Source organism: Quercus suber, unplaced genomic scaffold (assembly GCF_002906115.3).
Source record: "Quercus suber isolate HL8 unplaced genomic scaffold, Cork oak 2.0 scaffold_124, whole genome shotgun sequence".
NCBI lineage: Eukaryota > Viridiplantae > Streptophyta > Magnoliopsida > Fagales > Fagaceae > Quercus > Quercus suber.
The window spans coordinates 1,039,100-1,052,707 of record NW_027069588.1 but is presented as its reverse complement, the minus strand read 5'-3'; the positions used below and the strand labels follow the sequence as shown (position 1 = coordinate 1,052,707).

Here is a 13,608-nt window from a genome sequence, read left to right as displayed (position 1 = left end):
GGAGAACAGCCTCACGACATCGGAGCGGGATTTAAGGTAATATCCCCCCCTTTTTGGCCACGACACTCATATAGGTATGCTAAGTCGTGCCAAGATAGCCCTAGGCCTAATTGTTCATTTACGGCATCAAAGGCCCCTAAAATCTTAAAGGTGTTGGGCGCACACTGATCGGGAGAGAGCCTATGATTACGGAGGTAGTTTAGGGTCACGGGACCCATAGGAAGGGTCATTCCCCCTTCAATGAAGGCGATCATAGGAATTATGACCTCTCCTTCTTGTCGGTCTAACAGTAGTCCCTCCGGGGGGCAATACCTCAGATTTACCTCCTGTGGGATATGGTGGGTTCTCTTGAACTCCTCAATCAACGCCGGACTATCGACGAGATATTGGAATTTACCCATTTCTAAAAGAATGAACGAAACAATGAGGAAGATGCTGTTAATGGAAGAAAATGGTAGCCGAGGAGGAAATAAAGGTTCAGGAGGCACCGAGACTTACACTAGCACGAGTGAAATGAATTCCCTAACTCGAAATGTAATTTTGGGTGGGATCCTGAAGGCAGAAGACGCAGAAATCCGAGAGGGCGTGAAGTGCTTTTGAAGGAGGGAACTCTCCGAAGGCTCTGAGAATGCTCTGAGTGTTATGAATGTGTGTAAAGTAAGAAAAGTAACTGCCTACAGAGGTTTATATATGGGGACAAATGGAGCGATATCATTCATCTCGCTCGAATTACGAGGGCAAACCCTACCCGTTTGATCAATAATTCACCGTTGGATGCAAGGGACACAGCCGCCTGAAGTAGTTGATGCGCTACTTTGGGAAGGAGAGATTTACAGCGGTAATAATGAGGCGTGCGTCTCCACAATCTCGCGCGTGTAAACAGGGGCATTTATGACTTTTTACTTCTATTAATTTCTTTTGTCGTATTTTATTTTCATTTTTATCCATTCATTCCCGTGTATCAAATCAAAATCTTATTCTTTCTTCCCGTTTGCGTGGGAAAAAATAAAATTTTGAGGGGCTATTGTGGGGGAAAAGGGGGTCAGGCCCAAGCTAATGGGCCGAATGCCCACAGAGGACTGTTTCACATCCGAAAAGAGGGATGCGGAGAAGACAAGGCCCAGAGTGGAGCGGAATCCTCTTGGTGAAGGATCATCGCTGTCCGAAGAGGCCATCTCCAGTCCGAGGAGGACATATCCTGTCCGAGGAAGATGTTTTGCTCTGATATGATATCGGAGACTAGTTGAGTAGGGGAAAAGCCTGAATGACTGTTCGAGGACTCCACCTGATCAAGATAAGCTCAAAGCATATTCAGGAACGATAAGGATGGGGAAATATCTGAGGGAAAGGCTGCTGCCACCGTATTCAATGCATTGCAACAGCTTTTCTGGCCGCATTTATGTGGAGAAGACCTCTGAACAGTGCATCCTAACCTACCGCCACTCACACAGAGATGAAAAGAAGCTGCCTGACGTGACATGTACTTGAGCAAGTTCATGGATGGGGAGCACGTGGACGATGGAGATGAGGGTAAGAGTGACTATATAATAGAGGGGAGCACCTGTCAATAAGGGCCGGAAGAAGAAGAAGAAGAAAAAAGGGAGAGGAGAAAAAGAATAGAGTGTTTCAAACTATCAATGTATACAAACTGATCAATGCACAGTTGAAAGGGTTATGATCCATTGTTATTAATCCCTTGCTAATTCTAGTTCTTTGACCCATACTCTACAAATTAATTGTCTTTGGGTTTACGTAAAGAAACTGAACCCTACAATAACAATTTTCAGTTTGAAAGTACAAAAGTATAAAGTTCATAGAAAATCATCTTTTCATTTTGGTTCAAAGCCCAATTTTGACAATACTCATGGTTAGAAAAGTCAAATATTGTAATTGACATTTTCATAATCTATAAATCAAGTATATGGAAAAGTCAACTATTATATATATCTTTTAACTAAAAAAATACTAATTAGTGTTGTCAAGCAAATTAGTATAATTCGTAATCTCGATGGCAACCAACAAATTTTGATCATTTATTGGCATGGGCTTGTATTAGCACTGCCATTTATTACAAAACAAAAAAAAACAAAATTGTCTCTCCAAAGCATATATTTTAGTAAAATTTAATTTATTGACTCTTAAATCAAAATTAATCCTCTTCTCAAAAAATAAAATAAAAATAAAAATTAATCCTACTTCAATTTAATTTAACTTTGCTTACTATAAATTTTTTGGGCAAAGTTCCATGTCCTTTTCAAACGTTGTTGTTGTTAAACATGTTTCGTTTTGCCCAATATTATTCCACAAACAGTTTCGTTTTTAAGTTGCCGTATATTATAATTATAGGTTGTTCAGACTCTTGAGAGTTGAGAGAGTGAAAAGAAGAGAGATAAAAAAAAGAATGGTATGAAAATTGAAAAGTGGACTATGCTAGTATATTAATGTCAAGCCACGTTCCAATAAGAAAGTTTAACATATCAAACTATCGGTAGATCGATTAGGGACAGCGCTCGCTGGACTTTGGTCCGATATCACATCCCATTCAACACAAAGTTTGGACCTATGCTATATATGTCGCAGTCACAGTCTCCTTATCTGTATTTACTCGACAAAAGTCTTCCTTCTCAGCCACTTTAATTTTTGTCCTCCCAGAGTCAATCCTACTCTTTCAGCTCTCTACATTTTCTTTCATCCAACAAGAAGAAATGGGCGATGGAATCCTGTATGGGGTTGCGCAGAAGATCATTGAATCGTTGGGCTCCTCTACTCTCAAACAGATTGGATCGATCTGGGGTGTCAAAGATGAGCTTGAAAAAATGAACAACACTGTTCTCACTATTCAAGCTGTGCTTCAGGATGCGGAGGAGCAACAAGTTGAGAATCACCACGTCAAGCACTGGCTCATGAAGCTCAGAGAAGTAGTTTTTGATGCGGATGACTTGCTGGGCGAGTTCTCCACTCATGTGTTTCGGCAGAAGGTGATGGATGGTGATAAAATGGCAAAGAAGGTACGTATTTTCTTTTCAAGATCAAACCAACTTGTTTTTAGTCTTAAGATGGCTAGCAAAATAAAGGCTACAAGGGAGAGGCTGAATGAAATAGCAACTGATTGGAAAAATTTTCACTTGGAGTTGGTAGAGCGTCCTTTAAAGACACAGGATGTGACTAGGGACAGGATCCAAACTCACTCATATATAGGTGAAGAAGAAGTTATTGGGAGAGAAGAGGATAGGAAGGCCATCATAGATCTATTGTTGGACTTTGATGTGAAAGACAATGTCTCATTCATATGCATAGTGGGGATTGGAGGGTTAGGGAAAACCACACTGGCTCAATATGTATCCAATGATAAGATTGTCCAGGATTATTTTGAGTTGAAGATGTGGGTGTGTGTATCTGATGACTTTGATGTTAAAAAAATTGTTGAAAAGATAATTGAATCTGCAACTAAAAGAAAACCTGAGAATCTTGAGATGGATCTATTGCAAAATGAACTCCGGGAACACCTCAACAAAAAGAAGTATTTACTTGTGTTGGATGATATTTGGAATGAGGATGTAGAGAAATGGTGTAATTTGAAAAGACTTTTGATAGGTGGTGCAAAGGGAAGTAAGGTGGTGATAACTTCACGGACCAAACTAGTTGCAAAGATTACCAGCACTATCAAGTTGCAGTATGTTCTAAGTGGCCTACCAAAGGATCAATCTTGGTTTTTATTGAAACGAATGGCATTTGAAGGACAAGATACCATTGATCCTGACCTTGAAGCAATTGGAATGAACATTGCAGAAAAATGTCAAGGAGTGCCTCTTGCTATAAAAACAATAGGGAGAGTCTTATATTTTAGAACAACAAAAGCTGAATGGTCATACATCAAGAATAATGAACTCACAAATGTAACTCAGCTAAAAAATGGTATTATTCCGGCTTTAAAATTGAGTTATGATCATCTTCCATCATATTTGAAGTGTTGTTTTGCATATTGTTCATTGTTTCCTAAAGATTATTTAATTGATAAGTTGACATTGATACAACTATGGATAGCACAAGGATTTATTCAATCACTAGAGAAGAACAAACAATTAGAGGATATTGCCAATAATTACTTCATGGATTTACATTGGAGGTCCTTCTTTCAAGAAGTAGAGGAAGATGAAGGCATGTATACAAAGTTTAAGATGCATGATTTAATCCATGATCTAGCACTATCAGTCTCAAAGAGTGAGTGTACTCTAGTTGATTCTAATGCAAACAATGTCAATGAAAAAGTTCGTCATCTCTCATTTTCATTTGCCAATGTTTCATTTTTTAGGGAGAATTTAAGCACATTGGTTAGAGCAAATAAGATACGAACATTTATTTTGGCATGTGATCCTCGGGTCGGTGTTAGGGAAACAGTGGAAGAATCAACTCTCAAAACACTTATTTCTAGTTTCAGATACTTGCGTGCCTTGGACTTACATGGTTTAAAAATTAATATATTGTCAAATATCATTGGTACTTTGATGCATCTCAAGTACCTTGACCTTTCCTCTAATGATATTGAGGTTCTCCCTAATTCTATTACTAAATTGGTGAATTTGCAAATATTAAAGCTCTCTATGTGTGTAAACCTTAAGGAGTTACCAATAGATATTAAAAAATTGGTCAGTCTCAAGTACCTTGACATAAATGGTTGTAAGAATTTGACTCATATGCCTCGTGGATTAGGGAAACTGACTTCTCTTCAAACATTAACCTTATTCGTTGTGAGTAAGGGCCTTGTAAATTCTTCCAAGCTTTGCAATGGACTTGTAGAATTAAACACGCTAAACGACCTGAGAGGAAAAATAAAGATTATAAATTTGGCATGGGTGAAAGATGCCATCTCAGAATTCAAGGCTGCAAATTTGAAGGAGAAGCAATATCTCAGTGAATTGGAATTAAGATGGAATCCAGAGGGTGATGATGGTGCAATTGCCTATGATGATAAAAATTCCATAGATAACCTTCAACCACCCGAAAGTTTAAAACTGTTGGTAGAGGATGGGTACATGGGTGTGAGATTTTCAAGTTGGCTTTCTTTCCTAACAAATCTGGTTAAATTAAATATAGGCAACTGTAAGAAGTGCCAATATTTGCCACCGCTATATCAACTCCCATCTCTCCAACAACTACATATTCGGGAAATGTATGGGGTGGAGTACATGACAGACGGTGATATCAATAATGAGATATCTGCTTCACTTGCATCACCATCAACATTTTTCCCGTCCCTTGAGAGATTCTATCTCGAGAATTGCCCAAATCTAAAAGGATGGTGGAGGAGGGATATTGTGGATAAGGGCAAGGAGGCAACAGCGACATCAACAACAATACCCTTGCCTTCCTTTCCGGGCCTTTCATTTTTTAGTTTCTGGGATTGCCCCAAGATGACGACTTGGATGCCGCTATTTCCAAATCTTGAAGGGCTCTATATGATTAATACCAGCTGGAAGCCATTGGAACAGACGATTGAGATGAATACGGCTTCTTCCTCCCCTCTCTCCAAATTAAGGATTTGTATTTAAGGGAGGTGCAGGACTTGGAGTCTCTGCCAGAGGAGTGGTCGAAAAGCCTAACTTCTCTTGAGACTTTAGAGATTTGGGGGTGTCCCAATCTGACGTCGGTTCCCGAAGGGATGAGTCAACTCACCTCTTTACAGACCCTGCATATTTGTGGTTGTCCCCGATTAGAGCAAAGATGCGAGAAGGAAAATGGAGAGGATTGGGCCAATATTTCTCACTTCCCTGGTATGTTCTTCACTCTTCTTGGAATTTTTTATTTTTATTTTAAGAACTTCTTTTTATCTGTAATTCCAGACGCAATATTTTGAATGTACAAGCAAAACCCAAATTTAAAAAACTCTATAATTTCAAGTATGAACTTTTCCGCGCACACACACACAAAAAAAAAAAAAAAAAAAAAAAAAAAAAAAAAAAAAAAAAAAAAAAACACAGAACTTTACGTTTTCTTTTTCTTTGCCTAGAAATAGCCTGGGTTTCTGAATGTGTGATTGAAATTGCAGAAAGAACAAGAGGATTTCAAATGGGAGAATCACAGAGATTTAAGCCAAGCTTGAGCAACTCTCTTGCACACGAAAGGACAGAGACGCACACCTCACCGCTTTAGGGAAGCGCTCAGAGGGAAGAAGACAGCAAGAGGGAAATCACTGTGATCGTGACATGTACTGTAGAGGAAGATGGAGACATCATTATGGGTTTAGAGCAAATTGATGAGCAAGAAACATTAGGTATCTCACTGCATGGTGACCAATGCACCCACGACGAAGAAGGTATCAGGTTGAATTAATTAATGTCTTGTTTGGAATGTGGCAATTACATAACATGGATTTTGTTCCATGTTTTCATGTAGTCTTGACCTCTTAAGGATAGTTACAATATCATAAAATCATAATGCTTCCTTGGACAATCAATTGTTTATATCTATTGAAAAATATAATATATTATATATATATATATATATATATAAATTTGGAGCTTTGTATGCACAAGTACAGGAATACATTTTTCTGATTATAAAGTTTTAAAATTGAATGCCTCATAAGAGCAAAGAAAATAACAATAGCTTGCAGTTGGGGGAAAACAAATGGTACTAAAGAGTGTTACCTCATTTAATTAGGAGTATATCGTAAACAAGTCCCTTACTCCAATGTCAGGAAATCTAGTGTGCCCCCTGCAGAAAATATCATTAGGAAAATAATTTCTCGGGGAAAAAATGAACATCAAAGCTTTCTTACTCCACTAGTTGGCACGGTAGTATCTTGATTAGCTTTAGCATCATTAGGATTACACTATGGCATTTAACACCTTCAGTGTGCTAGAACCACTGTTTAGTGCTCTAAACTTATTTCTTCTTGTTTAGGTGTTGCACTATAAAACCACAGACCTTTTCCTATGATTCTGGGGTATCATTAACTGGATTCCACTGTTTGAAGAAGAGATTGCTTAGTCATTAATGACATCAGGAATCATACTGCACTAATGATTGGGTTGAAGGATTTAAAGGTTGAGATTAGGCTTAAGGATTTAAAGGTTGAGATTATGCTTAAGGATTTAAGGAATAACTAAATGTGCTTAGAAACTCTGTAGAACAAATGCAAAAATTATAATAAGTAAGAAGAGGAAGAGAGAGAGAAGATTGCCTCAGAATTACAAGATGGCCTTTTTGGTGTTTCAACTACAAAATAATTACAAGAATCTTATTGTCAGTTGGGTGCAACCAACGTAAATTCTTAATTGTCCATATCTTGCTTACATAAATGTTCATGACATCTGCATAGTCTTTATTTTTCTGCTGATGTTTTGGACGATTTATTTACAATATCATATTCGATATGCAGAAAGAGTTCGAAGCACAAAGCAAACTTTAAAAGGGTACCAGAAGGAAACAGGGGACAATTAGTAAAAATTGCTCACATAGAGTTTGGAGGGAATGAACCTGTCCATCAGAGTTGGTGCTTATTCAAAAGTTTAGGGCTCTGTAATTGTGCAACAAGCCAGCTATTGAAGCATGGGTAAATCAAGGTTTTATAGCTTACAATCATGGCTTGGTTCAAAGAGTTGGAATTATAGAAGTAATGAACAATGGAGTATATACAGGACAAAATCAAGGTTATAGTGTCTTTTAGGCTCCATCCAGAGGTGGCTCCTTTTCTGTCATCCTTAAAATTCTAAATTCTAAAATTTAAGATTTCTTCTTGGTTTTGTGTTGTGTTAAAGATATATAGGCCTTTCCCAATGAATTTGGATCTCATAATAGTGATTATAGTGTTAGAAGAAAAGTATGTGAGTTGTTCTTAAATGGCATCTGGCATTGTACTACCATAATAATCAGAAGTGTTAGGGATTTTAAATTTGAGATTAGGCTTGAGGAGTAGCTGGTTCTGGCTAAAGTTCTGCTGAGCAAAGATATATATATATATGTGTGTGTGTGTGTGTGAGAGAGAGAGAGAGAGAAGAAGAAGAATCACAATAAGTGAGGCTATTTGAAATCCCATTTGTGGTTGTTGTAGTTCATCTAGATTCCTGAATAATGATCCTTCACTTTTGCTGTGGCCTGTTATGTCTCTCCAAACATTATGTTGTAAGGATTTGTTAAATATGTTCCAATGCTTTGGTGTCTCTTTAGACTCATGTCTCTGAATTTGTTCATTATTATATGTTCTTATCTCGTGGCTAGTTTTCCTTCTCAATCTCTAATGTCATCCAGTTTGAGATCAACTTGAGCTTTGGTCTTCTGTTAAAAATCTTAACTCTAATACAGGTATCTCTTATTATTGTAGGTAATTTTTGCTTTACATAAGAAATTACTGTGAAATCTGCTGGAGCTGCTGCCATGTACCAGAAATTGAAGAAGAAATATAACATCACCAGCATGAAGCTGCTTAAACTTGGGCTGATTCTATAAATGGCTGGGAGCTACTTCCTATGCATTCAAGTGCAAGATATACACATTATATTACAAACATGTAAGCATGAATTACAATTTTTTCTACACAATTGATGATCTCGCAATGCATTCAATTCTTTCTTCTTGGTTGGCTTTATAATTAACACATTAGAGATCTTTCCATCTTGTTCTACAGTGGGGAGAAAGTACTACTTCAATTTAGCTACAGAATGCACTTGCATGATATGGATACAGATACATGCATAGAGCAAAATTTTCATGTTTCCATTTGAATTCGTAGTTAGGTAGTGACTTTGTCTCAATTAATAAGTAGGACTTATTCATTTATTAAAAAAAGGATTCAAAAATCGTCTGATCTCACCTAAGTAAATTACTCTTAAGAATAACATTGTTAATGGTAAGATGTAGGAAATAAACCGACGCACAAAATAATGTCTAAGGGGACAAGTGTTCAAATTGAAATTGCCGGGACTAATATGACTCACGTCATAATCTCCAAGGAGTCAATTATTCAAATTGAAAATGCAAGGACTAAATTAATGCTCATATAAGAATCTAGAATGAGATATATAAAAGTCCCTTTATTCTTCCACGTAATACTTTTACAACAAGCACTGGAACCAGGCTGAGGAGGTGGTCTTTTTGCTATTTTTTTAAATAGAAATTATTATTCCTAAAACTGTCATCCTTTCCAAATAGTGTGGCATTAAATGGTAGTTATGAAATCATAAGTTTAATTCTTGATTTCTAAACTTAAAAAGGGGCTTGATCTCATGATTTTTTTTAAGTAACTTTTTAACTTCTGTCTTAAAAGAAAAAACAAATGTGTGTGTGTGTGTGTGTGTGTATTTGTTGGCATCTAAAGCTGGGAATTTGGATCCTTTATTAATACAAAATAAATTCATCTGGCATAATGACTTCTCAATTTGCCCAAAAATAGGTTGAAAAGGAGTAGTCAAAAAATAGTGACTTCTCCTTCAACAAGTCATTTCTTCTTTAATGGTGATGATTATACTTTTTTCCTTATCTCTTACTTTTCCGCACTCTGTCTCCCACAACCTAGAAAACCACCCATTTTCAAAGATCACAACGTTGATTGGGTTTGACTCAATGGCCATGGCTTGAACACACGTCTCTTTCTTTTTGTTGCCCCATACCCCTGTATGCAGCAAAACCTTTCCCTTTTTTGAAAGAACACATTGTTGTGTTATGTAGTGAGTGAAAAAAGACTGTGCTTTCAGCATTTGATTTTGTGTTGGGCGTGAGTCTGCTGCAAGGTTAATGGGGGTGACAATCACATGCTTTACATTATTTTGGCTTGATTCATTCTGCTTTAATATTGTCAAATATGTTTCAGGTGTTTGCTAATTTGCTTTTTAGTTTAAAATTTTTATGCTGTTTTCTATCTTGAAAATTCCATTTTTTTTTTAATCATGCTACATTATAGTATGTGTATTGGTTGGTTAGATTATTGGGTTGTGCTTTTCATTATCTGGGTTATGGCATCTTACTGCCATGATGTTTACACTACATGTGGATTGTGCTTTGTTGTGTTTGCTTTAAGTAAATTTCTAAATACACTGTTGGTTTCCTATTGTTTCTGATGGTATGGGAATTTTAAACCTATTTTCTGAATCTCTCTAGTGCATTTGGTTTCATTTGATTGATTGATTTGTTAATAAGAGTACGATTATTTTTTTAAATGTCATTTTTTTTACTGTCAAAACATATAAGAAACAGAAAAGGAGAATGAATGAATTAATGAATGGGGAAAAGATCAATTGGATATTGGGATTTCCATTTTAGTTTATGGATACTTAAAGCATTTTGGTTGGTTTCTAAGAAAATGTAAGAAAAAGATGTAATTTAAGTTTTGAGTTTCTTGGTTGTGTTGATGGGCTTAGTGTATCTTTGTTTCTTATGAGAAAATGTTTGATTGTGTTTGTTGCGATTGTGACAGTTATTGGCTTGAATTTGGGAGATAGTTGTATGAGTCTTTGGATAGATGACTAAAATTTTGGGTATTTGTTAATCTTTTGGTATATTTTTATATATGTATATCAGAGTGGAGCTGTGCGTGTATTTTTCTGAGTGCATTTTTTCTTTGTAATTTGCTCTTGCTCTTTTTGTAAATTCAATAACAGCATTTGTGAATATTATACTTTTTACAATTTGTGTAGAGAGAGACTGTGTGAAGGTCTGAGAAGAGTTTGATTTCTGTGAACAGTGTTCCATGTGGAAACCTTCTGATACAAGTTTCATCGTGGGACGTGAATTTAAGAAACAAGACGGTCTGCAACATCATTTCAATTTTTCTTGAATTATTGGGCTTTGATGATTTAATTGGTTTCAAAAGTGATGGGGAAAAAGAATGTCATGATATTGATGAGCCAAGCTTGTGGTATGGGAGGAGAATTGGGTTCAAAGATGATTGGATTTGCAGAGAAGACAGCCCTCATGATTCATGACTGTTATCATGTTTGGAAGCAAGGGTGTGTTGAGTTATATACTAGAAAGTAGAAACCAGTTGCGTTGATGTTAACAAGGCTTGTGGTTTGGATGGGCTTTTGCACTACATTTTGTTGCTGATGAGGACTTTGCTATTTCAACTAAGGTTACTAAGCTCTTGCTTGATGCTTCTGTACTTCAATATGTCTTGTTGCATACTGTTGACTATGTACAGTACACCTTGTTCATTTTATTCTTGCTGTTTCTTTGCTCTGTAGTAATTGTATTTAAATAATATTGTGTAATAGAACATATATATATATATATATCTTTGGTGTGGATGTTGATTTCTATAATCATGCATTTTGGATATGAATTGTAACATGAGTGTGATGGTAATTTTTTTTAATGAATTACTTTATTTTTAACAACCGCATGTTAGTCCGGCCATGGATTTACCAGGCAAAAGCCGCAAAACCTCATACTTCTTTCAAACAGTCCTGAACTTTTGGTAAGGACACGATCCTATATGTACCAAAGTGGTATCAACGAGGATTGACCAAAGAGTGGAGCAGTTTAGCAAAATTTCAATTCTCTCATGATTAGTCAGCAACAAATACTTCAGAGAATCAGAGAGATTTATTTATGCCAAGCTTAAATAAACACCAAGTACGTATCTCACTGCATGCCATTTGCTGTGACAAAAAGGCGGAGGATCTGAATCACGGTGGCCTTCCCCATTGGCTTATTGTGTGCTTATGTCTTCCCCATTGGCTTCGCCAAAATTAAAATTTTTAATAAAAATTCCCTTTTAAAAGAAAGATTAAACCCATGCAACCCATGAGTTGACTCGACCTGAGTCATTTCAGTGTGTGGGGTACTGGTTGATCTGTTTTCATGCGTGGGTCCAAAAATTTCTACCTATACCCATATTTTTCTCTTTGATTTGGGCTGGTTAACGAGTTTCAGTCCAATATTGTTAAGTCAACAACGTATTATCCAAGACTGGCCAGTAATGATTCGAGGTAGAGAAGACTAAAAATCCCTTGGTTCCTCAAATATGTCAAGGATGCTTTAATTAGAAATTTGGAAATTTGGATTCTTTTTATAATTTTTTTTGTGTTTATCAATTAGTTTTTGTCGTTTTCTAATCATCTCCGATGAATGCAATGTTTGAGTTTGTTAGACGGAGATTTCCTCTCATTTAAATCCTCAAAACTTTTCCAATTTGACCACCAATTTCTGGTCAAATGTAAGACACGACATTTATTTGATTTTGTATATTGTTTACACGAGTATTTTTTCTAAGACTATTGAATTTATTAAATTTCATGTGTCTTACACACACACACACATATATATAAAAGTTAAAATGTAGTATTTATTGTTATTCTCCTGTTGTGCCACCTAATTTGCCACATCATTGACTACATAATCATTTTTTTTTCTAGTTTTTTTTTAGAATATTAAATATATAAATAAAATGACTTTACATATTCATCTACTTTAATTTATATGTTTGTAACAAAACAACGAATCAAAAACCGGCTATAAAATGGGAAAATCGAAGTTTAAACTCTTAGGAAAGTAATGAGAAATAAAATCAGAAGTTTAAGTCACATCTTTCCATTCATAAAGATTGAAGTAAACCTTATTTTCTTAGCCCGTGTATTGTCTATTTACCTTGGAAATTATACTAACAATATCTATGATGCTACTCTGGTTGTTGCCCAAGCTATTGATCATTTAAGGAGCATGCCTAACCCACTTGCAATGGCTCCAACGATGCCAACAATCATCAATGCAACATCAGTGGAATCTGCAAATGAGAAAAGCTTGAGAAGTGGAACTGTCTGGGTTTTCTCCTCCCCATCAATGTTGGAGCTTTTCTCTGCTTCTGCATTTTTTTTTAAAAAGAAAGAAAGAGAAAGAGAACGTGGTTGATTGCTATAAGGAATTTTGATATATATATATATATATATATATATATATATATTATATATATATATATATATATCTATATTAAATGTTATCAACGTAGAAATTATCAAATTAATGGAGATATATACTGTTTTTTGGAATAGATAGAGATTATCAAATTATTGGAGATATATACTGTTTCTTGGGATAGATTTATATTAATCACCTCTTGAAGAATTTGGATTGTGCTTATCCCTTAATAATCAAGTTTTGTAGCTTGATATTCTGATAAAATAATATTAATTTAATAATATTAAAATTTTGAAAATTTAGATGATATATTACCTAAATTAAATTTTTGTATGTTAAATATTATCCCTAATTTAAGAAATATATCATAACAAATAAAAAATAATGTTAATTAGATGATAAATATTATCTAAATCAAATTTTTGTATTTTAAATATTATCCCTTAATTTAAGAAATATATCCTAACAAATAAAAAAATAATGTTAATCTAATTTTTATTTAATGATAAGAATGAATTAGAGTCTTGGTAGTATACTATTCATTTTTAATTATTTAAAAATCTAAAAATTTAATAAAATTTCTGCAATTTGGTGAAGCCACGTAGCGCAACCATGGCGTTTAAGCCTAACTTTTATTATATATGATATGATATGATATGATATGATATGATGTGTGTGTGTGTGTGTGTGTGTGTGGACCTCTTTTTTTTTTCTTTTTTTTTTCTCCGGTTTTTTGTTTTGTTTTTTTTTTTAAAACAT

At 35.3% G+C, this 13,608-nt stretch overlaps 1 protein-coding gene across 1 annotated transcript; it reads left to right on the top strand.

Moving 5' to 3' along the window:
* Window positions 1-2,705: 2,705 nt before the first annotated feature.
* On the top strand, window positions 2,706-5,549 carry LOC112015126 (putative disease resistance protein RGA3). The gene has a single exon (XM_024047483.2). The coding sequence runs from the start codon at window positions 2,706-2,708 to the stop codon at window positions 5,547-5,549; it is 2,844 nt and encodes a 947-aa protein (XP_023903251.2).
* The last annotated feature ends 8,059 nt before the right edge of the window (window positions 5,550-13,608 follow it).

Excerpts from the sequence above, each read along its gene's own strand:
- LOC112015126 (XM_024047483.2), top strand. The coding sequence starts at position 2,706 with ATGGGCGATGGAATCCTGTATGGGGTTGCGCAGAAGATCATTGAATCG.